The following is a 27,001-nucleotide window of genomic DNA, read 5'->3' on the forward strand; positions in this document are numbered from 1 at the left end:
ATAAGATTCCCCCCCTCCCCCCTGCCAAGAGAAAATTATTTATCGGCGCAGGGGTTAGAATATTTACAACTTTTAAAAATAACTCTTTACAACAGATTTGGTAAAAAACCAAAGTCTAACATTTCATACTGCAGCTTGGAGAGGAAGTCAATTGTGAGTGATCTCAACCTGCATGGTCCCCTCATCAAACAATTAAACTCTGCTAGTCAGAGGCTATGGGCGTGACTTACTGTCACATTCCGCCAGAATCGAAATGGGATGTGCCCAGTAGATCCCAGATGAGCCCTCTCCCGGGATTCCCGACAGTCGTTATGCCTTGCGAAATCTAACCAGTTCTCACGAGACAGCACGATATGGATCCCGCCAACAGTGGTTGCATAGTGTTTTTTTAAAATTTAGAGTACCCAATTCTTTTTTTCAATTAAGGAGCAATTTAGGGTGGCCAATCCACCTACCCTGCACATCCTTGGGTTGTGGGAGTGAGACCCACGCAGATACGGGGCAAATGTGCAAACTCCACACAGACAGTGACCCGGGGCCGGGAATGAACCCGGTACCTTGGCAGCAGTGCTCACCACTGCACGACAATGGCGCCCCAGAACTGCATACTTAAGTGAGCTTGAAAGCTCACATAACTATGCCTACTCCAGATTGAACGGTCACCTGGCATCTACGGGCTTCGCCGATGAGACCCCAGCCGGATGCTGTTTAGCACTGGTCCCCAAGAATGGGGCCCGGTGGAATAGCACTTATGGGGTTCTCCCAGGCAATCAGTGGCCCCTGGGTGGTCGGCCTCTGGGCTGGATGGCATCTTGGCATTGCTGATGCCATCCGGGCACCTTGACATTGCCAGCCTGGCACCCTGACGGTGCCATATAGGCAGTGCCCAGGTGGCACTGCCAGACTGGCTGGAGCATTGCCAGGGTGCCAAGTTGGCAGTACCAAGGTGCCAGGCCTACCCACATTTACCGTTGAGACGGATCATCGACCAATGGTTGCAATCATTAAAAAGAATCTCAACTAAATATCTCCAAGCGTGCAGCGTCTCATGAGGAAGTTTCAAAGATATGACTTTGAGCTGCTATACATGCCTGGAAACATATAGAGGGAGCAGATGCGTTATCCAGAGCTCCAACAGCACCGAATGGCAGCTCTACTGGAGAAGTAGTACAGACTCACATAGACATGATCACTGATGCACTGCCAGTATCAGATGCAAAATCAAAACGAATTGTCGAAGAGACAGCAAAAGGTGGTGTTGCAGATGGTAATACAAAACCTTAACAATGAACATAGAACATAGAACAATACAGCGCAGTACAGGCCCTTCGGCCCACAATGTTGCACCGAAACAAAAGCCATCTAACCTACACTATGCCATTATCATCCATATGTTTATCCAATAAACTTTTAAATGCCCTCAATGTTGGCGAGTTCACTACTGTAGCAGGTAGGGCATTCCACGGAACCACAAGAACCTACCTCTGACCTCTGTCCTATATCTATTACCCCTCAGTTTAAAGTTATGTCCCCTCGTGCCAGCCATTTCCATCCACGGGAGAAGGCTCTCACTGTCCACCCTATCCAACCCCCTGATCATTTTGTATGCCTCTATTAAGTCTCCTCTTAACCTTCTTCTCTCCAACGAAAACAACCTCAAGTCCATCAGCCTTTCCTCATAAGATTTTCCCTCCATACCAGGCAACATCCTGGTAAATCTCCTCTGCACCCGCTCCAAAGCCTCCACGTCCTTCCTATAATGCGGTGACCAGAACTGTACGCAATACTCCAAATGCGGCCGTACCAGAGTTCTGTACAGCTGCAACATGACCTCCCGACTCCGGAACTCAATCCCTCTACCAATAAAGGCCAACACTCCATAGGCCTTCTTCACAACCCTATCAACCTGGGTGGCAACTTTCAGGGATCTATGTACATGGACACCTAGATCCCTCTGCTCATCCACACTTTCAAGAACTTTACCATTAGCCAAATATTCCGCATTCCTGTTATTCCTTCCAAAGTGAATCACCTCACACTTCTCTACATTAAACTCCATTTGCCACCTCTCAGCCCAGCTCTGCAGCTTACCTATATCCCTCTGTAACCTGCTACATCCTTCCACACTATCGACAACACCACCGACTTTAGTATCGTCTGCAAATTTACTCACCCACCCTTCTGCGCCTTCCTCTAGGTCATTGATAAAAATGACAAACAGCAACGGCCCCAGAACAGATCCTTGTGGTACTCCACTTGTGACTGTACTCCATTCTGAACATTTCCCATCAACCACCACCCTCTGTCTTCTTTCAGCTAGCCAATTTCTGATCCACATCTCTAAATCACCCTCAATCCCCAGCCTCCGTATTTTCTGCAATAGCCTACCGTGGGGAACCTTATCAAACGCTTTGCTGAAATCCATATACACCACATCAACTGCTCTACCCTCATCTACCTGTTCAGTCACCTTCTCAAAGAACTCAATAAGGTTTGTGAGGCATGACCTACCCTTCACAAAGCCATGCTGACCATCCCTGATCATATTATTCCTCTCTAGATGATTATAAATCTTGTCTCTTATAATCCCCTCCCAGACTTTACCCACTACAGACGTGAGGCTCACCGGTCTATAGTTGCCGGGGTTGTCTCTGCTCCCCTTTTTGAACAAAGGGACCACATTTGCTGTCCTCCAGTCCTCTGGCACTATTCCTGTAGCCATACCAAAGCCAAAGGTCCAGCAATCTCTTCCCTGGCCTCCCAGAGAATCCTAGGATGGTTGGCCTAAAGGGTCATACATAAAATATCATGAAATCAGATCTGAGCTAAGTGTAGTAAATGGGCTACTATAAAGCAAGAATGAATTGTGATTCCGCAGTCTCTACGCAGCGATTTTCTAAAATGGATTCATGAGGGTCACCTCAGGATTGAGAAGTGCAAACGGAAAGCCAGAGATACTGTGCATTGGCTTGGTATAAACAAGGATATACAAGATATGATAGAGAAATGTGAAACGTGTTAAAAGTATCAGCACTGGCAAACGAAAGGACCAATGAACATAGCTGAAATACCATCAGCTCTATGGCAAAAATTTGGAATGGATTTATTCTACCTCAAGGCAAGGAATATCAGATAGTCGTTGACTATTATTCAAATTTTCCAGAAATAGCCCCTCTGTCAAGCTCCTCGGCAAGTGGTGTGATAATGCATACAAAATCGATGTTTGCAAGACATGGCATACCTAAAACTGCGGTGAGTGATAATGGTCCATGTTTTAATTGCAAAGAGTGGCAAGAGTTTGCAATGCAATATGATTTTGAACGCAGAACGCTGTTTAAAAAGGCTATGGACAGCAAAACAGTATCTAGCTCTAATGAGTTATAGAATTTCACCTTTAAGTTGTGATTTGTCACATGCAGAGTTACTGATGAATCGCAAGCTACATACCACATTGCCATTCCACACAAAGACAAGGCAAAACGAAAAGTTAAGACGTAAGCTGGAATCTCAGAAGCAAAAACAGATGGCATACTACGATAGAACAACCAGGAGTCTTAAACCTTTGTTTCCAATCAATGTCAGTAGCATGGTTAAAAGATCCACAGTTTGGTAAGCAATAGTTTAGTTTACCCACAGTTTATTCAACATTAAATAACTAGTCTTGAACTAGATGTTCTGTCATATATTGATTCATTTATTATCATACTACACAAACATAACATCGGGGAGAGGGGGGGATTATAGAGGAGGCCAAAATAGCAAAAACGTGGCATCAGATAGCAGGGTAATGTTGGGAACAACCCACTAATCCCACCCAGAATGGACTCTGTTTTTTCAGATTAAATCGTGCCCTAATTTCCATTCAACCGTAGTTAGAATTTATGTCATTGAACAACAAAGATTCACTTCAATAGTCTAACAATATATCGTGCATATTGTGCTATATAACCTCTGCTCTTACAAAACAGGATATTGTCTGACTACTGTGTACAGCCCCACAGAAGGGTCATTTTTAAAGTAATATACCAGCATGCAGGAGATTTTATACTCTCGATGTTACATTTTTGAAAAATAAATGCAAAGCAATTTTAGTTCTTGGGTGCTTCTGATCTCCACTTATAACCTCCCATATGGAAGCACTTCTAACCTCCCACATTGAACTTACAAGCGCCTTCCGATTTGTAAAGTCCTCCAACCAAACAATGGTTAACCTCCTAAATGACATAAGCCTCTGATTGTTTAATAATAAATAGCCAAGGGCAGCATGGTAGCACAGTGGATAGCACTGCTGCCCTACGGCGCTGAGGTCCCAGGTTCGATCTCGGCTCTGGGTCACTATCCGTGTGGAGTTTGCACATTCTCCCCATGTTTGCGTGGGTTTTGCCCCCACAACCCAAAGATGTGCAGGGTAGGTGGATTGGCCACGCTAAATTGCCCCTTAATTGGAAAAAATGAATTGGGTACTCTAAATTTAAAAAAAATAATAATAATAAATAGCCAAAAGTAGCCTTAAAAGGAACATGAGACACAATTTTAACTCGTGTAAGTGAGTAAGAACCTATTCACTTACACAAGTTAAAATCACCAAGTATAATAATACATTGGGTATCTAATGGTGCAATTCTTTCCCTTATAAACTCCTACCATCCAACTTATCCATAAATAATACATTTCACAATTTAGGTGCCACACCATTGCACATCCAAATTTTAAACCATAGTTAAGAAAAAGAGAACTGCACTGGGAAACATTTCCTTCATCAGAAAATAGGTTCTAACTGGCCCCAAGAATAAAGTCAGACCGACTGCTCGCTAAACCTTTCTGAAAATAAATCTCCCTCTAATTGACTCAGGAAGGCCAAGTAATTATACTTTGTGGACTAAATATTTTACAATGTTCCACATAGCTGCACTTTAGTCGCCAAATAATATATGCATTATTACAGGGTACCATGCTCTTTTCTTTATAGAATATCCGTTACTTATTGTAAGAAGCCAGTATATATGTTATGCACAAATAAATACAAGTCAAATATTCATAAGTCAATGGATATCAAAATACAACCTTACTATTCATTTTAAAAAGATGGCATCCCAGTTAGATGCAAAGAAAGAGACTTTTATTTATGTGGCATCTCTAAGTCACACAAAATTATAATAATCGCTTATTGTCACAAGTAGGCTTCAATGAAGTTACTGTGAAAAGCCCCTAGTCGCCACATTCAGGCGCCTGTTCGGGGAGGCTGGTAAGGGAATTGAACCTGCGCGGCTGGCACTGTTCTGCATTGCAAGCCAGCTATTTAGCCCACTGTGCTAAACCAGCCCCGTTTATCCGTAGGTACTTCACATTGTGTCAGTTGTTTGGTGTGCAATTGTTATACAGAGAAATGTGACAGACAGTTTTGTGCAGCACGTTAACCAATAAATAACAATGAGATTAATAAGTGATCAATGTGCTTTTTGGTGTTGTTAATGCGGGCTATGAGCCCTGGAGATTTCACCCCTCCGACTAGTGCCATGGGATTTTTAAATGTCATCCTGTACCACTGGAATGGTTTAATGTCCCCTCTGAAGGACAGCAGCTCTGACAATATAGCACCCCAACATTACAATATTGGAGTTTCAGCCTTAATTATGTGTTCAAGTCCTGGGGAGTGGGTTGTTGTGTTATGCTTCTTCTTGTAGCATAAGCTGCTTCCTTGATGTATGCTCTGACAAAGGAAGGTTCAGACTTGGAGATAGGTTTAACACATTTATTGAACAGTTAACAATTCTCCTACTTGAGTTCGACTCTCCTGCTAATCTTGCTATAGTAACTCAGTCTAACTAACCAGTCTGCTCTAAGCCATGCGGTGGGTGTGATGCTTCTGATCTGCCCCGTCCTTCTCTCTGAGTGTCACCTGTGGAAAGAGAAAGAGCATGTGTGCCCTATCCTTTTATATAGGTTGCCCCCCTTGTGGTAGTGTCACCTCTGGGTGTCTTGACTGTCCATTGGTCATGTCCTATTCTATGTGTTCATTAGCTGTATGTCTGCATGTCATGATGTCTCTGGTGCTCCCTCTAGTGTTTACTTAGTCTTAGTGTATTTACATTAACCCCTTGTGTATTTACAGTGATGCATATCACCACATCCCCCTTTTTTTCATGTTACATATTTTCTGTACAGTGTTGAAGAAAATAGGTAGATAAGTGATGACATGTACAAATCATGATGGTAGCGATGATTATACATACCAAATAATATGTATGAGTCCAAAGTTCATAAATTTATATGGTCGAGTGGCTTTCTTGTTTTGTTATTGAAGTGTCGATGTTGATGTTGTCATTTCCTTGTGAACGCACGTCAGTGTCCCTGTGCTTAAGGAACCAAGAAGTGGTCAAATCACTTTGTTGTCTGATGTGGACTCTTTTTTTTCTATGCTTGTGGTAGCGATGCAGTATGTAATCTGTGTCGTCCGGCCTGGACTGTTTATTGTGATTGCGATATTGATGCAGCATGTCACCTGCCTTGAAAGCTGGTTTGCTAGTTTGCAGTGGAGCAAACTTGAATCGGTGAGATTTGCTGTCATGCCATGGTATGGCTGTACTCTTGCCAGTGTTAGGAGCTGTGTTGTCACATTGTCCTGCATTTGCAGAGTTGTACCATGTCATACCAGTTGTTGTTCCAGTGTTGTTGTTTTTGTCGTGCTTGTTGTTGACGTTGGCGCCTTTGGTACGCTTCTTGCTGTTGTCTTTGTCATTGTATTCGTAGGTTTTGTTGTGTTTGTTGCGCTCAATGACCACACCGAGTGGAGAATTCGGGCCCTTCACAAAGTTACTTGTGTCAGTGTCCTTTGTGGCATCTGCTGTTTCATTGAGCATGCCGTCTCTGATTCCTCGGCGCTCCCCGTCTGGAGCCATGTTCGGTTCACTGTAATCATCTTTGGCTTGTCGATGCTCCCCGTCTGGAGTCCTTTCTGGTTCACGTGAATCAGCTTTGGTTTCTTGACACTCCCCGTCCAGAGTCATTTCAGGTTCACTTGAATCATCTGAGGTGTCTGGATGCTCCCCGTCCGGAGTCAAAACGGACAGGAATGCATTTTCTTGTGAAAACAAAGAGGCTCGAGTAGATGGGGTTTAGATTAACGTGGTGGCATTGGAGTCACTAGTAACCTCACTTTGATCGTCGAGTGCCTCTGTACATACTAGCTGATATCTGTCAGTCTCGCTGAGATGTCGCACATCTTGTATGGGAATTGTGAAGTCTTTGTCACTTGTCGCACATACAGTGGGTAGACCTTCAGTGTCTTCTTGTCGGTTAGATGAGCTGGGTAGACTATCAGAGTCTTCTTCTGGTGGCTCAAATAATCTGGGTAGACTGGTCCTAGTCTTTTTGTTGTGCACTTGAGCATGGTAGACTGTCATAGTCGTCTGGCAGTGCACTTGAGCGTGGCAAACTTGCATCGTCTGCTGCTGGTTGCTCAGATAAGGTTGCTAGACCTTCATGGTCTTGTTCATGCAAGGACTGTGCTCTGGAGTCTTGCGTTGCTTCCATTGTGGAGTCTGTCAATGAGCTCGCTGTGGAGGCTTGTACCGGTCTCTTTGTGGAGTCTGGCATCGTTCCCTGTGTGGAGACGTGCAGTGGTCCCGCTGTGGAGTCTGTCATCGCTTTCTGTGTGGAGTCGGGGACACTCGGTGGTGCGTGGACTACTCTCTGTGTGGAGTCGGGGACTCTTCGTGGTGCATGGACCACTCTCTGTGTGGCGTCAGGTTGCTCTCTGTGGGATTGTACCTCTCTCTGTCTCTTGGCGTCAGGCCGCAGCAGAATCCTGTACTTCTGGGTTAGGATGTCGGCTGTGCTGGGCTGAGGATCCTCAAACCCGAAGAACTCGTCCATGTCTGTGTTGGATTCTTCACTGTACAACACATCTCATTGCGGTTCGGATTTGGTACTGAGGTCACCACGTCCAATGATGAAATCATCGTCTGAGTCGTAGTCTTCAAGGACCATATCATCACTTTCTGTGTCGGAGCTGTCATTGTGCTCGCGATGTCCAAAGAAGAAATCAACGTCTGAGTCGTACTCTTCAAGGACCAAATCATTTCTTTGGGCGGTGCTAACTGCTTGGTGCAGGGTGCTGCAGGAGTACTTTCAGCTTCAGGCATTGTGCTGTTGTTCCAGGTGAAAGAATTATGTTTTACGGCTTAAAGATTTTCCCCCCCTATTTTCGGGTATTTACCCTTTAATATAGCAGAGGTCTGGGCCTCTGACGTCATGACGTAGAGCGTAGGAATGGATTGCGCATGTGCAGATCGCTTTTCCTTTACGTTGCGCCTTTTTCGCAACTGCGCATGCGTGGCTTCTCACGCATGCGCCGAACACCGTTCTGCCAATTCGCGTCTTTTGGGGAACTGCGCATGTGCACCTCCTTCCGCAAGATGGCTGCCAATCAAAATCGCGGTTTGCTGCTGTTGCAGGCCTACCTTCGCCTCGTGGTGAGTATTGGCGCCTCTTTTACCGACCTCTTGTGTGTTTTCCTCGCAGTATTCTTCAAACTTGTCCAGGACTGTCTGGAAGTCTCTCTTATCTTGCTCTTTGGAGTACTTGAAGGTTTTGAAGATTTCTGCTGCACTTTCACCAGCAATGGTGAGCAGAAGCTTTATTTTCTCTGCATCCGCCACGCCATCTATGTCGGACGCTACCAGGTAAATCTCAAATCTCTGCCTGAATACACGCCAATTTGCACTGAGATTGCCGTGGTACCTGAGCTGCTGTGGAACCAGAATCTCAATCATCTTGCCTGGGTGCTGTTGCTGGTTGTCGCGGATATGTTGAGTTTAACTATATAGATTCAACAGGCACTCCTGGAACCATGTTGTGTTATGCTTCTTCATGTAGCATAAGCTGCTTCCTTGATGTATGCTCTGACAAAGGAAGGTTCAGACTTGGAGATAGGTTTAACACATTTATTGAACAGTTAACAATTCTCCTACTTGAGTTCGACTCTCCTGCTAATCTTGCTATAGTAACTCAGTCTAACTAACCAGTCTGCTCTAAGCCATGCGGTGGGTGTGATGCTTCTGATCTGCCCCTGTCCTTCTCTCTGAGTGTCACCTGTGGAAAGAGAAAGCTCATGTGTGCCCTATTATATGGGCTGCCCCCTTGTTGTAGTGTCACCTCTGGGTGTCTTGACTGCCCATTGGTCGTGTCCGATTCTATGTGTTCATTAGCTGTATGTCTGCACGTCATGATGTCTCTGGTGCTCCCTCTAGTGTTTACTTAGTCTTAGTGTATTTACATTAACCTCTTGTGTATTTACCGTGATGCATATCACCACATGGGTTATTTGTTTCAAACGTCACTGACAGGAAAAAACGATTTTCAGATGGTAAAGGTTCAATTTGCGATGCATAGGGCCCATTATTGGTTTCAGAATGAAAGTCATAGAACAAAGGCCACAGCACTTTCACATATAAAATCACATTGACTGACAATGTGTCCAATTTATCGCATTTGGCAATTGATTTGATGTTGAGAATTACTGATTCAAATACCTGCTCTTGGGAGCAAATAGAGAAAAAATGTACTGGGCTTTTAAAAGTTGACTAACAAACAACGGGCATGCATTTACCACATTTACAGAAGCTTCCATAAGACAGGTCATGGCTAAGGTCTTCTTCTGCAACTGGTTAATAAAAGTTCATTTCTCCACCTAATCCCTAGCAATGTCCCTTTGCAGGGCAAGGTCATGCATTTAGTTGCAATCATCTTGAAAGAGGAGCAAGCATAGAGCAAAACTTTCAGTGCCTATTTTATACAGGTAGAGTTTGTGAACTCAATTCACACCAGAGGGAGAGACAAGTTTAACAGTTTTTAGACCTCAATATAATTGGAATTCCACGGGGTACATGAAGAGACTGCGAGTGGATCCTCCATTAATAATTCTTCTTCTTCGGCAATCACTCTCTAACAAGTATGATTATCCACCCAAGAAACTCCCTATTACTGGTCATGGGTTCTGTCAGTCCTTGCATGACTGATCAGTCCGATCCTAGAGCCACATATTTGACCGTACACTTTGCACTGTGTTTCAAGGAGGTGGAATCAGTCCTTGGACTCTGGACCCTTGGTATTCCTTTCGCAGGCTCCTTTTCCAGGCCTCCTCTTGTGTCCCTTCAATCAGGAGGTTCCTCCAAGTGGGCCTCTTCTGACATCAGGGGCGAAATTCTCCCACAACGGCGCGATGTCCGCCGACTGGCGCCAAACACGGCGCCAATCAGACGGGCATCGCACCGGCCCAAAGGTGCGGAATGCTGGAGGGATTTCAGCCCCGCCAGCTGGTGGAAATGGCGTTTGTTGCCCCGCCAGCTGGCGCGGAAATGCGGCGCATGCGCGGGAGCGTCAGCGGCCGCTGACAGTTTCCCGGCGCATGCGCGGGAGCGTCAGCGGCCGCTGTCAGTTTCCCGCGCATGCGCAGTGGGGAGAGTCTCTTCCGCCTCCGCCATGGTGGAGGCCGTGGCGGAGGCGGAAGGGAAAGAGTGCCCCCACGGCACAGGCCCGCCCGCGGATCGGTGGGCCCCGATCGCGGGCCAGGCCACCGTGGGGGCACCCCCCGGGGTCAGATCACCCCGCGCCCCCCCCAGGACCCCGGAGCCCGCCCACGCCGCCTAGTCCCGCCGGTAAATACCAGGTTTGATTTACGCCGGCGGGACAGGCAATTTCTGGGCGGGACTTCAGCCCATCCGGGCCGGAGAATCCAGCGGGGGGTCCCGCCAACCGGCGCGGCCCGATTTCCGCCCCTGCCCAATCTCCGGTACCGGAGACTTCGGCGGGGGCGGGTGCGGGATTCACGGCGGCCTACGGCCATTCTCCGACCCGGCGGGGGGTCGGAGAATGACGCCCAGGGTCTCCGAGGTATTGACATTGATGTTGCATTTCTTGAGGTAAGCCTTCAGGCTGTCTGTGAAGTCCTTCCCTTGTCCTCCTCTTGTTGGGAAGCCTACCTTTAACTGAGCAAAGAATATTTGCTTTGAAAGTTGGGACTCTGACAACCTAAGCACATGGCTGGCACAGCGGAGGTGGTTTTGGATGATCATGGCCTCGATGCTGGTGTTTTTGGCTCATTCAAGGACACTGATGCTCGTATGCCTGTCCTCCCAGCTGATGCAGAAAATGTGTCTCAGACAGTGCTGGTGGTACTACACCTGGGTCTGGATTCTCCGTCGGGGGGGTACTCCGTTTAGCCGGCAGCCTGGGGGGTTTCCCGACAGCATGGGGCTGCCTCACAATGGGAAACCCCATTGACCGGCCGGAGTAACGGAGTATCCCGATGCCAGGATGAACCTGAAATGTGGCGCGGCGGGGCGGAGAATCCAGCCCCTGGTGCTTGAGGTGGTGTCTGTACATTGTCCTGGTTTCTGAGCTGTATAGAAGATTTTTACACAAGGAACCTGGTATCAGCGCAGACACCATGATTGTCACAGACTCGCATGCTTTTGGTCCAAAGGAGGTGCTCACGGATTGGAAATGTTGTTGGATCTCCGCATCAATATAAGCCCTAGAGAAGAGGTCGCTCCCCAGGTATGGGAAATGTTCCACGTTTGGGAGCATTTCTCCATTGATCTTGATGGAGGGAGACCGGATTTTGCTTTGGGATGGGCTGCTAATGGACTGGAGTCTTCTTGAGGTTGAGGCTGAGACTGAGTCTTTGATACGCTTCTATGAAGGTGTCAAGCATGGCTTGGAGATTTTCTTTTGCTAGAGTGGAGATGGTGATATCATTGGATACTGAAGCTCCATGAGTGATGTCGGTCTCATTTTCTTCTTGGATTTCAATCGGTTGAGGTTGAAAAGTTTTCCTTCCATCCTGTAGATGATATCTATTCCACTGGAAAGCTTGCTCTCGACAAGGTGAAGGATGGTAGCGATGAAGGCAGAGAAAAAGGGTTGTTGACACATCACTGTTTGACTGTGAAGGTTTCTGTCTTATTTCCATTGGTGAGGACCGTCGCCGACACCTTATCGTGGTGGAGTTGGAGAATGTTGATGAATTTCTTTGGACAGCCGGCTTTTGAAAGGAACTTCTATAGCACTTCTCAATTGACTGAGTCAAAAACCTTGGTCAGATCGATGAAGGCCATGTAGAGTGGTTGATGCTGCTCCTAACGTTTGTCATGTATGCTGTTCCACGGTTTGGTCCAAAGCCAGACTGGCTTTCCGAAAGGATTTCTTCATAGACTGGGAGAAGGCGTCTAGCGTGGACTTGAGCGAAAATCTTCCCGGCGATGGAGAGCAGAGAGATTCCTCGTTAATTCCCAAAGTCCGCTTTGTCTCCTTTCTTGAAGATGATGGCGATGATGTCATCCCTGAGGTTGGCGGGAATTTTTCTGTCTCAGATTTTCAGCAACAGCTGATGGAGATGATGGGTGATCTCTTCTCCTCCAAGTTTGAAAATCCATTGGAATCCCATCCACTTTCACAGCTTTTCCATTCTAATGTGTTTAATGACTGCTTCAACTTTGACCACTCTTGATGGGAGTCCAAGATCATTTGGGATGGGGAGTTGGGGGAATTCCCTCAAACAAATCCCCATCTATGGTTATATCATGGCTTCAAAGATCTTCGAAGTGTTCTCGCCATCGAAGGTCAATGTTTTCTGTCTCTCAAGAAGGTCACATCCTTACTCTTGTTTGTTGTTATCGACCTCAATATAATTTGAATTTCCAAGTGGTACATAAGGATTTTACCCGTCCAGGCACAGGAACATTAAAAAAAAACCACTTAAAATAATACCTTATTTCTAATGTTTACCATTACAAATATAAATCCCCTAAAACTGTTTTTATTTTCCTAACAGCTCCCCTAGGCGATCCACTCACTAGATATGCCTTGGGAGACCAGTTGTGATTCACGCCGTTCTGCTGTTACACCAACGTGGATGGATTTTCTGATGGGGGAGGATGACTCCAGTGTAGAGCCTGATAATTATATGTTAGTGTATATTCAAATGATGTTTCCAACTTTAAATGTCACTGACAGGGGTAGTGGACATAAGACACAATTTTGCAGTTCTCGGTAGATTTCCTGCTCCCGTCGCTGAACTTGCCCAACGTGAGCGGAATGTCCTGGCCATGAAGTAAGATTTCCGGTGCCTGTGTGATATAGGCAGAGTCCTTGCACTCAGCACAACTGCCTTTCATGTGTCTTATGCAGCAGCAATCCGATTTGACCAATCATCTGCCAGGGCGTCAAGCTTCCTATTAACCGTTTGATACCTCCAGATTTAATTGCCCTTCATTCGGGTTTAGCCTGCTGCGACAACTGGAAGACGTTAGAAATATTGGATTCCAGGTAATGGGCAATTTAAGGGTTAAAACCTTGGGGATAGAATGTGTTTCACTGCAATGGTCATGTTTTTAGAAAATAATTTCGTTTTGCAGGGACTGGGTGTTTTGGCTGCCAGAAAGTGAAATTGACCAAGGAATGTGTTTTTCAGTCTAGGCTAATGGACTATGGACTGGGAAAGTGCCTGGCGAGTTAATGTGCTTTGCAGCCTGCAGAGATTATGTGTTTTTCAGTTTGGGGAGATGAGGTCATTGCTGGATGGAGCCAAGGAATGCAGAGAGACATTTTGAGAAGCTGTGGTCTAGAAGCAGAGTCTTTGGAGAAAGCTGTGGAGAGAGGCAGTTTTGTGGAGAGAGAGAAGTTCAATTCTGATCAGCCTGATGCTGAATCCACAATTTTCCCACAGTGAGATAGATTGAGACCTGTGGGCGGGATTCTTCGGAAACCGGCGGGGCGGGCAACTCTGGCGCGAAGGAGTGGCGTGAACCACTCCGGCATCGGGCCGCCCCGAAGCTGCAGAATGGCCGGCGCCGGAATGGTTTGCGCCCTGCTGGCCGGCTCAGAAGGGGCTTGGCGCATGCCAACGGGCGCCGAAGGGCCTCCGCCAGCCGGCGCGAGTTGGCGCATGCGCGGGAGCGCCAGCGTGTGTTGGCGTCATCCCAGCACATGCGCAGGGGGGGTTCATCTCCGCGTCGGCCATCGCGGACTGTTACACCAGCCGGCACGGAGGAATAGAGTGCCCCCACGGCACAGGCCCGCCCACGGATCGGTGGGCTCCGATCGCGAGCCAGGCCACCATCGGGGTACCCCCCGGGCCAGACCCCCCCCGCACCCCCTGAGTACCCCGGAGGCCACCCTCGGAGCCAGGTCCCACTGGTAAATACCTGTCGTAACATACGCCGGCGGGACAGGCCGAAAACGGGCGGGCCGGAGAATCGGCGGGGTGGCCGCTGCCAACGGCCCCCAACTGGCGTGGCGCGATTCCCGCCCCCGACAAATCCCCGGCACCGGAGAATTCGGCAGCTGACGGGGGCGGGATTCACGCCGCCCCCAGCGATTCACAAACCCGGCGGGGGGGTCGGAGAATCCTGCCCTGTATTTTTCTTTTCTTCTTGTTCAATGGGAAATTGAGGAGTAGCGTTTAAGGTGTAAATTGTAAGCTGTTCATTTTGGGTTTGAAGTTAACAATGTTTAATATTGTAGTCATAATAAAGTTTTGTTTTTAACAATAACCAAGCCCTATTTCTTCATGCAATCACTCCTTGGGCGAATCATTCTTTCTGCACGTTCTTACAATAAAACTAAAATATTGGGGTTTCGCTCCAGTCTACCAGTCACTGTTGGTGTCTGGTCTGGGATTGTAACACTGTTAACATAGAACATAGAACATAGAAAATACAGCACAGAACAGGCCCTTCGGCCCACGATGTTGTGCCGAACCTTTGTCCTAGATTAATCATAGATTATCATTGAATCTACAGTGCAGAAGGAGGCCATTCGGCCCCACTGAGTCTGCACCAGCTCTTGGAAAGAGCACCCTACCCAAACTCAACACCTCCACCCAACACCAAGGGCAATTTGGACATTAAGGGCAATTTATCATTGGCCAATTCACCTAACCCGCACATCTTTGGACTGTGGGAGGAAACCGGAGCACCCGGAGGAAACCCACGCAGACACGGGGAGGACGTGCAGACTCCGCACAGACAATGACCCAAGCCGAAATCGAACCTGGGACCATGGATCTGTGAAGCAATTGTGCTATCCACAATGCTACCGTGCTGCCCTTAAGAACAAATAAATCTACACTATATCATTTTCCCGTAATCCATGTACCTATCCAACAGCTGCTTGAAGGTCACTAATGTTTCCGACTCAACTACTTCCACAGGCAGTGCATTCCATGCCCCCACTACTCTCTGGGTAAAGAACCTACCTCTGATATCCCTCCTATATCTTCCACCTTTCACCTTAAATTTATGTCCCCTTGTAATGGTGTGTTCCACCTGGGGAAAAAGTCTCTGACTGTCTACTCTATCTATTCCCCTGATCATCTTATAAACCTCTATCAAGTCGCCCCTCATCCTTCTCCGCTCTAATGAGAAAAGGCCTAGCACCCTCAACGTTTCCTCGTAAGACCTACTCTCCATTCCAGGCAACATCCTGGTAAATCTTCTTTGCACCTTTTCCAGAGCTTCCACATCCTTCCTAAAATGAGGCGACCAGAACTGTACACAGTACTCCAAATGTGGCCTTACCAAAGTTTTGTACAGCTGCATCATCACCTCACGGCTCTTAAATTCAATCCCTCTGTTAATGAACGGAAGCACACCATAGGCCTTCTTAACAGCTCTATCCACTTGAGTGGCAACTTTCAAAGATGTATGAACATAGACCCCAAGGTCTCTCTGCTCCTCCACAATGCCAAGAACTCTACCGTTAACCCTGTATTCCGCATTCATATTTGTCCTTCCAAAATGGACAACCTCACACTTTTCAGGGTTAAACTCCATCTGCCACTTCTCAGCCCAGCTCTGCATCCTATCTATGTCTCTTTGCAGCCGACAACAGCCCTCCTTACTATCCACAACTCCACCAATCTTCGTATCGTCTGCAAATTTACTGACCCACCCTTCAACTCCCTCATCCAAGTCATTAATGAAAATCACAAACAGCAGAGGACCCAGAACTGATCCCTGCGGTACACCACTGGTAACTGGGATCCAGGCTGAATATTTGCCATCCACCACCACTCTCTGACTTCTATCGGTTAGCCAGTTCGTTATCCAACTGGCCAAATTTCCCACTATCCCATGCCTCCTTACTTTGTGCAGAAGCCTACCATGGGGAACTTTATCAAATGCCTTACTAAAATCCATGTACACTACATCCACTGCTTTACCTTCATCCACATGCTTGGTCACCTCCTCAAAGAATTCAATAAGATTTGTAAGGCAAGACCTACCCCTCACAAATCCGTGCTGACTATCCCTAATCAAGCAGTGTCTTTCCAGATGCTCAGAAATCCTATCCTTCAGTACCCTTTCCATTACTTTGCCTACCACCGAAGTAAGACTAACTGGCCTGTAATTCCCAGGGTTATCCCTAGTTCCTTTTTTGAACAGGGGCGCGACATTCGCCACTCTCCAATCCCCTGGTACCACCCCTGTTGACAGTGAGGACGAAAAGATAATTGCCAACGGCTCTGCAATTTCATCTCTTGCTTCCCATAGAATCCTTGGATATAACCCGTCAGGCCCGGGGGACTTGTCTATCCTCAAGTTTTTCAAAATGCCCAACACATCTTCCTTCCTAACAAGTATTTCCTCGAGCTTACCAATCTGTTTCACACTGTCCTCTCCAACAATATCGCCCCTCTCATTTGTAAATACAGAAGAAAAGTACTCATTCAAGACCTCGCCTATCTCTTCAGACTCAATACACAATCTCCCGCTACTGTCCTTGATCGGACCTACCCTCGCTCTAGTCATTCTCATATTTCTCACATATGTGTAAAAGGCCTTGGGGTTTTCCTTGATCCTACCCGCCAAAGATTGTTCATGCCCTCTCTTAGCTCTCCTAATCCCTTTCTTCAGTTCCCTCCTGGCTATCTTGTATCCCTCCAATGCCCTGTCTGAACCTTGTTTCCTCAGCCTTACATTAGTCACCTTTTTCCTCTTAACAAGACATTCAACCTCTCTTGTCAACCATGGTTCCCTCACTCGACCATCTCTTCCCTGCCTGACAGGGACATACATATCAAGGACACGTAGCACCTGTTCCTTGAACAAGTTCCACATTTCACTTGTGTCCTTCCCTGCCAGCCTATGTTCCCAACTTATGCACTTCCATTCTTGTCTGACAACATCGTATTTACCCTTCCCCCAATTGTAAACCTTGCCCTGTTGCACGTACCTATCCCTCTCCATTACTAAAGTGAAAGTCACAGAATTGTGGCCACTATCTCCAAAATGCTCCCCCACTAACAAATCTATCACTTGCCCTGGTTCATTACCCAGTACTAAATCCAATATTGCCCCTCCTCTGGTTGGACAATCTACATACTGTGTTAGAAAAGCTTCCTGGACACACTGCACAAACACCACCCCATCCAAACTATTTGATCTAAAGAGTTTCCACTCAATATTTGGGAAGTTAAAGTCGCCCATGACTACCACCCTATGACTTCTGCACCTTTCCAAAATCTGTTTCCCAATCTGTTCCTCCACATCTCTGCTACTATTGGGGGGCCTATAGAAAACTCCTAACAAGGTGACTGCTCCTTTCCTATTTCTGACTTCAACCCATACTACCTCAATAGGGTGATACTCCTCGAACTGCCTTTCTGCAGCTGTTATACTATCTCGAATTAATAATGCCACCCCCCCACCTCTTTTACCACCCTCCCTAATCTTATTGAAACATCTATAACCAGGGACCTCCAACAACCATTTCTGCCCCTCTTCTATCCAAGTTTCCGTGATGGCCACCACATCGTAGTCCCAAGTACCGATCCATGCCTTAAGTTCACCCACCTTATTCCTGATGCTTCTTGCGTTGAAGTATACGCACTTCAACCCATCTCCGTGCCTGCAAATACTCTCCTTTGTCAGTGTTCCCTTCCCCACTGCCTCATTACATGCTTTGGCGTCCTGAATATGTTATTTCCTTTTTCTCCATGTACAAATTCTTGGAAAGGCTTATGACTAGTTAATAAACATTTTTGGTTAAGAAATGGTGAACTATTGCCCCAATATCCTTTGTGTGACTCGTTCTTTAAATTTTCACAACATTCCTTCAAGAGCTCTCAGCTATACTCCGTGCGTAGGCTAAAATCTGCAGACAATAAATCCTAACTATAGAAACGAGCTGAAGATGCAAGGCCAGCTGTCTCTCCTGCTTATAGGACATACACAACACATTTGCAGCCCTGTCAACACTGTGACAAGATCACAAATACACAGTGCACGAGGTTCTCAACAATGGTCTGTTACGATACAGAAAGCTCTCCCTCATGTATAATTTGTGTGAGAATGAGATCAAATTGATGACATTTTCATTGCTCTGGGACTAACTGAATGAATCTGAAGGAGGACCTATTATAGATTTAGTAATAAAATGTGAATGAGTTGGTTAATATTCTTGCCGTGTTTCAAAACCAGTGCAACAGCAATAAAATGCAGGATCCATTTTTAACATTTCATCAAAATATATTACTGTGATTGAAGAGATCCTCTTTCAGTGTGCGATAGGTTCAGGTCAGTTGACGCCATTAAAGTGAAATTAATGAATGTATTGCATTACACTGAAAAAGAGTAGAGTTTCGCTTGGTTTTAAAGTGGTTATTTAAAAGGGATATGAATGGAACTGTAGATTATACATAATATGCTGGTCATGCTGGGAGCTACATGTTTATTCAAAAATACTTTCCAATTGGTGACTTGAATACTGGTCTTGGTTGTAACTAGAAGGAGGTTTGCTGGGCGAAGGACTGAAAGTGGACAGTACAATTGATAGTTGCAAGGGAAGAAACACCTGATGATTTTAATGGCTGGACCTCATTTACGTGGAACTTGTTGGTAGGAGTGAGATTCAGGCAAAAACCCAGCAGCTTCAAGCAGATGTGATTGCTGTGCTACAGACAGGGATGAGAGAGAAGTGAAACACCAATTCTCATTCCCTTATTGCCCACAATCAGTGCGTTTCTTTGAAAAAGGAAGATGTGTGCGTTTCAACCCTGGAGTGTGAGGTCAATTGGGACAACCAACATAAAACTTTAGTGGGTTTAAATAAAGAGGATTATTTATTCATGCATTCAAGCTGAAAGCCTAACACTACATCACTTACACAATCACACACATGTACCCACATACTCGCTCGACAGGGAAAATACAGTTAGAGAGGATAGGGCACTTCTACCAATTACAAACAAAAGAACGGCCTTCAGGACGCGCGACAACGCAGAATCGCCGAGCAGAAACTTATAGCCAAGTTCCACAGACGAGTGCGGCCTCAACCGGGACCTGGGATTCATGTTGCATTACATTCATCCCCCACCATCTGGCCTGCAAAATCCTGCCAACTGTCCTGGCTTGACACAATTCATACTTCTTTAACCTGGGGTTACCCCATCTTTGGATCTGTAAAGATTTAATCACCTGCTAATGCTCGTATTCCAAGCAATGTCTGGCATCTTTGAATCTGTCTATCTCTATGTTTCTGGAACATACCTCTTCATTCACCTGAGGAAGGAGCAGCGCTCCGAAAGCTAGTGACATCGAAACAAACCTGTTGGACTTTAACCTGGTGTTGTAAGACTTCTTACTGTGAAACAAAAGAACAGTTGACACATCTTCTCATCTTATTAAGGCAGCATACATTGCGCAGCTGTGAAGAAAGCATTTTCACTCTTGAAGGGTAGTCAACGTGAATTCAAATAACTGAAGTCATATATCAGGATTACTGTAGGATTCCCTCAAAAAAAAAAGGTTTGTTCAGCAGGTCACAAAATGAGTTGCTTGAAGTCTTCTTACCAGGACATCAAGTTTCTGTACTGGTAGACTTGAATATCTACAGGGTGGGAGACATTGTGATCTCCAGATTTTAAAGGTGTAGATGTTGATGCCTTTTTTCTTTTGCTGCTGCTATTTCTTACATGTTATTTGGAGACTGAATGGTTCCTCCCTGGTTCTTGGGGTAATATTTTTTATCTGTAGATAGCTTTAGTCACATGGTCAATATTTCTACTGCCTGCCTTCCCCCCCCCCCCAGAATAATTTAAAGTTAGAAGCTATTTTGTGATGCAATGGAGAATGGATGGTGGCCATTCACACATACTTATGATGAACTGGTTTCTCTACAGTTCTCTTTGTTAAGTTTAGATTTCGGAGTCAGGAACGCTGAAGTCCAGTGATCTTGAGTTTTGGATACGTCCATAAACATTAGTGGTCTCACCGTGGGTTTGTCCATTGAAGAGAGATGCAATCCACCCATTGTCATGCAATTAGGAACCTTCCAGAAGCTTGAGGTAGTCTGTGCCAAAACTGCAAAAGTTACCTGACCCTAGGCAGCCACCTTAATCACATCTCAATGCCCAATTTTTAAAAGAAAAAATTGTTACATAACATAGATACGGAATACAATACATGATTAATGCTATGATTATGACATGCCTTTACTGGGAATGACAGCTGCCTCCAGTTTAGAATTGAAGATGGCCAGATCAGAACACATGCAAATACATTTCCAATTCTAATTTAACAATCTCTATACTTCATTTATGCCAAGTGCATTAGAGTTGAAGTTTTTCAGCTGTTTTTCAGGTTCCTTAAGTTAAACAATGTATTTTTCTCGACCACTGCAGTCAGCCAGCCCCATTCACCTTTCCCTTTTGTGTTGGGAGGCATGAGGATGGGGCAGGGAACAACAACAGTGTCTCAGTTGTCAACAACTAATCCTTCACTCACTACCATTTCCCCATGGCCCAGCTTTTGAATAGAAAGCTTGCCTCTCTGGCAATTGGACTGAGTAACTTGCTGTCCTCAGCAAGGTTTCGACTGCTCTGACATTACCTGGAAAGTTTGGTTTGCTTCTCAGTTGGCGGAATTCAGAATTTTATTTGCACTCTCATGTTTGCATGTAAAATTGCCTCTGAAATGTCACTTAACTGCACAAAGTTATTTCAGGAACTACCACAAAAAGAAATCAGAAATGTGTGAAAATCCAGAGCAAGAAAAAAGTGGAGAAAGATAGTTTTGTAGAGATGTCTCGAGAACACAAAATTGAAAAGATGTTTAACAATGAGCACTTGTGGGAATCAAAATAACTCAAAGGAGAAAGGAAGTCTTGGGTTTATAAAGCATCTTTCATGACCTGAGGACTACCCAAAGCACTTTATAGCCATTGACATACTTCTGAAGTGTAGACTCTGCTTATCTGTAGGAAGTGTGACAGCCAATTTCTGCAGAATCAGGTCCTACAACTAGCATGATAACAACAGTCGGATAATCTGTTGTGGTGCTTGTTATTTGAGGGCTAAATATTGGCCTGGACAACTGTGGAGAACGTACGTGTTGTTCTTTGCAATTAAATCTTATCCATCCACCTCGGTAGAAAGATGGGCTTCAGTTTCACATTTCAACTGAAGGAAGTCACTTTCAAGAGTGCCGCCCTGACATATCAGGGGCGAAATTCTCCCCAAACGGCGCGATGTCCGCCGACTGGCACCCAGAACGGCGCCAATCAGACGGGCATCGCGCCGCCCCAAAGGTGCGGAATGCTCCGCATCTTTGGGGGCCGAGCCCCAACATTGAGGGGCTAGGCCGACGCCGGAGGAATTTCCGCCCCGCCAGCTGGCGGAAACGGCCTTTGTTGCCCCGCCAGCTGGCGCGGAAATTACATGCCGGGGCGGCGCATGCGCGGGAGCGTCAGCGGCCGCTGACAGTTTCCCGCGCATGCGCAGTGAAGGGAGTCTCTTCCGCCTCCGCCATGGTGGAGACCGTGGTGGAGGCGGAAGCGAAAGAGTGCCCCCATGGCACAGGCCCGCCCGTGGATCAGTGAGCCCCGATCGCGGGCCAGGCCACCGTGGGGGCACCCCCCAGGGCCAGATCGCCCCGCGCCCCCCCCAGGACCCCGGAGCCCGCCCATGCCACCTTGTCCCGCCGTTCAAAAGGTGGTTTAATCCACGCCGGTGGGACAGGCAATTTCTGGGCGGGACTTCGGCCCATCTGGGCCGGATAATCTAGCGGGGGGGCCCGCCAACCGGGTCATTCTCTGACCCCCCGCCGGGTTGGAGAATCGCCGGGGGCTGCCGTGAATCCCGCCCCCGCCGGTTGCCGAAGTCTCCGGTACCAGATATTCGGCGGGGGCGGGAATCTACCCGCGCCGGTTGGCGGGCCCCCCCGCTGGATTCTCCGGCGCGGATGGGCTGAAGTCCCGCCGATAAATTGCCTGTCCCGCCGGCGTGGATTAAACCACCTTTTGAACGGCGGGACAAGGTGGCGTGGGCGGGCTCCGGGGTCCGGGGGCGGGGGCGCGGGGCGATCTGGCCCCGAGGGGTGCCCCCACGGTGGCCTGGCCCGCGATCGGGGCCCACCGATCCGCGGGCGGGCCTGTGCCGTGGGGGCACTCTTTCCCTTCCGCCTCCGCCACGGTCTCCACCATGGCGGAGGCGAAAGAGACTCCCTCCACTGCGCATGCGCGGGAAACTGCAGCTGCAGCAGAGTGCACTGACTTCCTGATGTCAATGTGAGGGATATTATGGAATGTATGCAAAGACTTTGGAAAGGAAGAGGAAAAGGGAAAAGCCAGGAGAATTCAGGTTCTGTAAGGAATCTTTCAGCAATTCAGGGCAGAGTTTTGCATTGTGGAGACTAAGTGTGGTGGCGGGTAGAATTTGCGGGGACCCACAACATATTTACACAATCCCTTATGAGTAATTGCCGTCTTGCGTCTTATACAGCAAACAAGTTCAAAAATTCATATCATTATAATAACACAACAGACATGAAGAATATAAGAATACAGGTGGTCATGAAAAGTTTGGTTAGAATTAAGGAATAAAAGGGACACATCACACCATTGAGCATATAATTGAGTGGCTTTAAATTATGCAGAGATAGATTGAAGTAGCAATCTATAAATGGCTACACAGAGACCATAGACTGCTGTGCAAATTGGACAAACAATATCACATGAAGTTTAAGTGAAGAAATGCGAGATGTTATTCTTTGTCTCAAAATGTAATTGGGAAGATAAACAATAAAACGTCAGAGAGTAGAAAAACAGAGATACTTAATTGTGCCGATACGCTAATCTTTAAAAATTGAAAGAACAAATTGAGAACTCTGTGGAAAAAGCACATAGAATTCAAGATTTATAAACAACAGCACTGCAAACAAAACTAAAGAGAGAAGACTAAAATTATTCAGAACACGGATTAGACCACAGCTGGAATAGTGTGTCCAGTCAGTTTTAGTCTGTAATATATTTTAAAGGACGGTAGAGGTAATACAGAAGTTATTTACCAATATGATGAGGGATGAGAAGATTTGTCTATTAAGAGTAACTAGAAAAACTGAGAGGCTGGAAAATTTGGTTGTGTAGCATTGGTGTAGCGAGAGCCGGTTGCATTGAGAAATAACAAGCAGACCCGCTCCTGACCACATTTGGCATGGCACCTGACGCAGGTGCAGCAGATAAGACAAACAATTCGCAGAGGGAAGAGGAGCACGGGCAAAGGTCTTACCCACCTAGGATCTTTACAAAACACTTCTCCAGCCTGCAACTAAGCTGGGAACAACGTGTTCACCGACTGCGTTTCATCAAGGGGATGGTCATAGAAATTTGCCACCTCTGGGAATCATACCTGCAGCCTCAAAGCAAGGTGAGGACAGTGCTGCTAGTGGTCATCAAGATGACCATGAAATGGGTGATATTCAAGCACATCATAGTTTGTTGTATGTGGCTGCATCCGGGAGAACATAAGAGGAAATATTGTTTTGTTTTCTGTCCAGGAGAAGCAGACGGAATGAGCACTTGGTCTATTTGCCAGGACAGTGGTTTTCCCATGGTACAGAATGCATGCACTTGGCCTTTCTCTCACCATGCTTCACTGGGGGGTGGGGGATGTACTGAAACTACAAGAGTATCCGTCACTCAATGTGTGCAAGTACAGCCAGAACAGCATGCTGATGAATGCCTGCTATTCAGGCAGCATATTCACGATGCTCGGATCCTGTGCCAGTAAACAGTTCTAGCAATCTTTGAAACACCATGTCAAACTTGACTGTAGCTACCCAGGAACAAGGGCAATCTGTGGTACACATGTTGATGACTCCACTCTGCAATCCCATCATAAGCGGTTCGGCTCTCATGGAATGGAAACCAGGTTGCGACCAGGAGCAGCATTAATTAGACCATCAGTGTACTGACGCATTGGTTCCACTGCCTGGATCACTTGTAAGGAGCAACCCAATATTTGCCAGAGCAGACATGCAATTCATCGTAGTTTGCTGTATCTCCTGCATTCTTCGCAACCTGGCAAGGTGGTACAGCTGCTGCCACCAGGGGTTTGACAACATTCTCAGGAACAGAAGCAGGAAGAGGAGAATGAGGAAGTGCATGAAAAATGGACAAGGCTGTCATGTTCCAAACAGGAAATCCGAGAGCTTAACATTGGACTTAGTTCCGCTGAACAAAACCTCAGGTTCCCCCGCTTGTCATTCTTCTTATGGACCTTACAGACTACCAAAATGTTGGCAATAACTGTTATGGCCATCTTCCCCATTGCCTTCTGAATAATTGTGTGAAGGTCTCCCTGAAAGAACAGCACCTCTCCTTTCCAGTCCCCTCTAGTGTGGCATCCCAATACCTGGGGGCCCAGTTTAGCTCATTGGCTAGACAGCTGGTTCGTGATGTAGAGCAAGGCCAGTAGCACGGGTTCCCTACCATCTGAGGTTATTCATAGAAGGCCCACCTTCTCAACCTTGCACCTCGCCTGAGTTGTGGTGATCCTCAGGTTAAATCACCACCAGTCATCCCTCCCCTCATAGGAGAAAGCAGCCTCTGGTCATCTGGGACTATGGCGGCTTTACCTTTACCTTACATGCCACAGTCATGGAAGTGAGGAGGCAGCCCAAAGTTTGTAACATTTCAGGCAGGCACAGGATAATCATGCATCCTGATCTCTGTGCCTACGTTCAAGAGCTATCCAATTTAGTTTCTGAAATTGTTTTGCTGCAAGTATTATGAAAGGTTTTGATAAGATAAAGAAGGGGAATTATTTTCAATGTTCAACTCAAAGGCATATATTGAAAATCGTCACCCAAAGGATAAAAGGTTATTTTATTTTTGATGCAGAAGGTTGTTAAAACATGGAACTCCCTGGAAAAACATTGATGGCAATGAAATCCAAAATGACTTTTAAAATTGAAGTGTATAAATTCTTAAAACACATTAACAGGGAGGCAACAACATGGGGCTAAGTGGATAACATATTCAGAAAGTGGTGTTGATGTGATGGGAAAAACGTTCTCCTTCTACATTGGGAAATTATATGATTTTATTATTCCTACGTGGCCTTGAATAATGATATATTGTCTATGTTACTATAGTAACATTTACAGCATAGCAGTAAATGTATTCTCTGAACACTCCAGCCATCACAGGCAAGGCTACTAGTTTGCACTTTCATGGGGAGAAAAACATCAGAATCCTAGTCTATCATCCAAGTACTCCAGAATATTCTACAATAAATACGGAACTTGACTTATCCAGTTGGCATAATCCATGACCTGGTCATGAGGTTGTAACTTAGCACAGGCTAAAACTCTGCCAAGCTTACCGGGTATGTGAAGGATCTTTCGGCTCAGAGTCAGGTCTTGGGTAAAGAATTCCAGATGGATATTTGAGCTGGAGTGAATATCAGTCTATTTCATCATTTACTCAACACACTACTTCCATGCAGAAACAAATGGGCATGTGCAAAATTTGTATATTATAGCAAAAAGAAAGGGAGAGGTTGCAGGCAAAAAATGTGACAGGGAGCAAAAGACAATGACAACAAACACCCGTTTAAGGCTTCAGGATGAAAATGGCCGGTTTAATTCTTGTATCTAGCCGTAGGAAAAGCAGAAACAAAAATGGGGGTAGATTTTTAATCACAAAATTTGCATCCTAAATCACCATGGCCGTGCTTAATTGTGCTTACCGAGTTCCACATCCTGGTCATCTGTGTAAATGAGGATGATGTTTGGTCTGATATTCCTGCGGTCTCGCTGAAATCGCCCTTTCAGTCGCTGAGAAAGGACAGCTAACCCAGGGCTAATAATAACGACAACACCCAGCACAATCAATCCAAGGGCAAATCTTGACTGTGACATTTTGTCTCACTTGAAGTCTTCTGTCCTTCGAGGGAAGCTAAGCAATTCTTTCCTTTGTTTACCGTCCTGCAATTTAAAGAGAAAGCAGTAATGTGCATCTGACACGACGGATAATGTTTGATCGTTTTTCTTTCCTCAGAGCCGAGAACACCAGCTCAATGCATACAGCATTATTTAACATTTGCTTTCAAATTAGTACAAATATGTAGAATATTCTTATATTCTTGGAATGGAGCTTGGACATGGCCCACTTTCAGTCAATAAAGAAGCTGGCGAGAGGCTTCATGGGCTTTATCTCAATGATTTAGATGACTTGAAAGTGCATGTTTTATCTCCACAAGCAGGTTGCTGGTTTCAGCAGATAAATTTCAGGCAGTTACCTCATTGACAGCTATCCTCAGGAATGTCCCCAAGGAAAATAGGGCATAGAAAAGAGGACAACAGGGGTGTGGGGTGGGGTGAAGTTGGTTGATTGTGAGTTGGTATGGATCGAGTGATGTGGAGCTAAGAGGAACACTCTTGCTTTCCCTAGCTCCTATCAACTGCAAGAAGAATAATGCACCTACATTTTAGGCGGTGACCACTTACTAGGCTAAACTGGAAAACCTAAATTGAGGAGGATCAATCCTTTTCAATCAGGAGGTGACCTATCATGCATTACATGTCTCATTATCATACGCAGAGGCCCTCATGCTTAGTTTAGGAGGCTGCCAGTAGGTGGATGCCAGATGTCTGAAAATCATCCAAGCCCAATATGGTGTTGGATGATGTGCAGGGCAATCTGGTCACTGTTGACC

At 46.1% G+C, this 27,001-nt stretch overlaps 1 protein-coding gene across 4 annotated transcripts in view; it reads right to left on the minus strand.

Moving 5' to 3' along the window:
- The window catches only part of LOC140428406 (extracellular sulfatase Sulf-2-like), a 598,468-nt gene that overhangs the window by 175,874 nt on the left and 395,593 nt on the right, over window positions 1-27,001 (minus strand). For all 4 annotated transcript variants that reach the window (XM_072514825.1, XM_072514822.1, XM_072514823.1 and 1 more), the window contains one exon: window positions 26,033-26,270. In XM_072514825.1, coding sequence (XP_072370926.1) covers window positions 26,033-26,204 — 172 coding nt within the window. In that variant the 5' untranslated portion in view covers window positions 26,205-26,270. The remainder of the gene's footprint in view (window positions 1-26,032; window positions 26,271-27,001) is intronic.

Source organism: Scyliorhinus torazame, chromosome 8, assembly GCF_047496885.1.
Source record: "Scyliorhinus torazame isolate Kashiwa2021f chromosome 8, sScyTor2.1, whole genome shotgun sequence".
Lineage (NCBI taxonomy): Eukaryota > Metazoa > Chordata > Chondrichthyes > Carcharhiniformes > Scyliorhinidae > Scyliorhinus > Scyliorhinus torazame.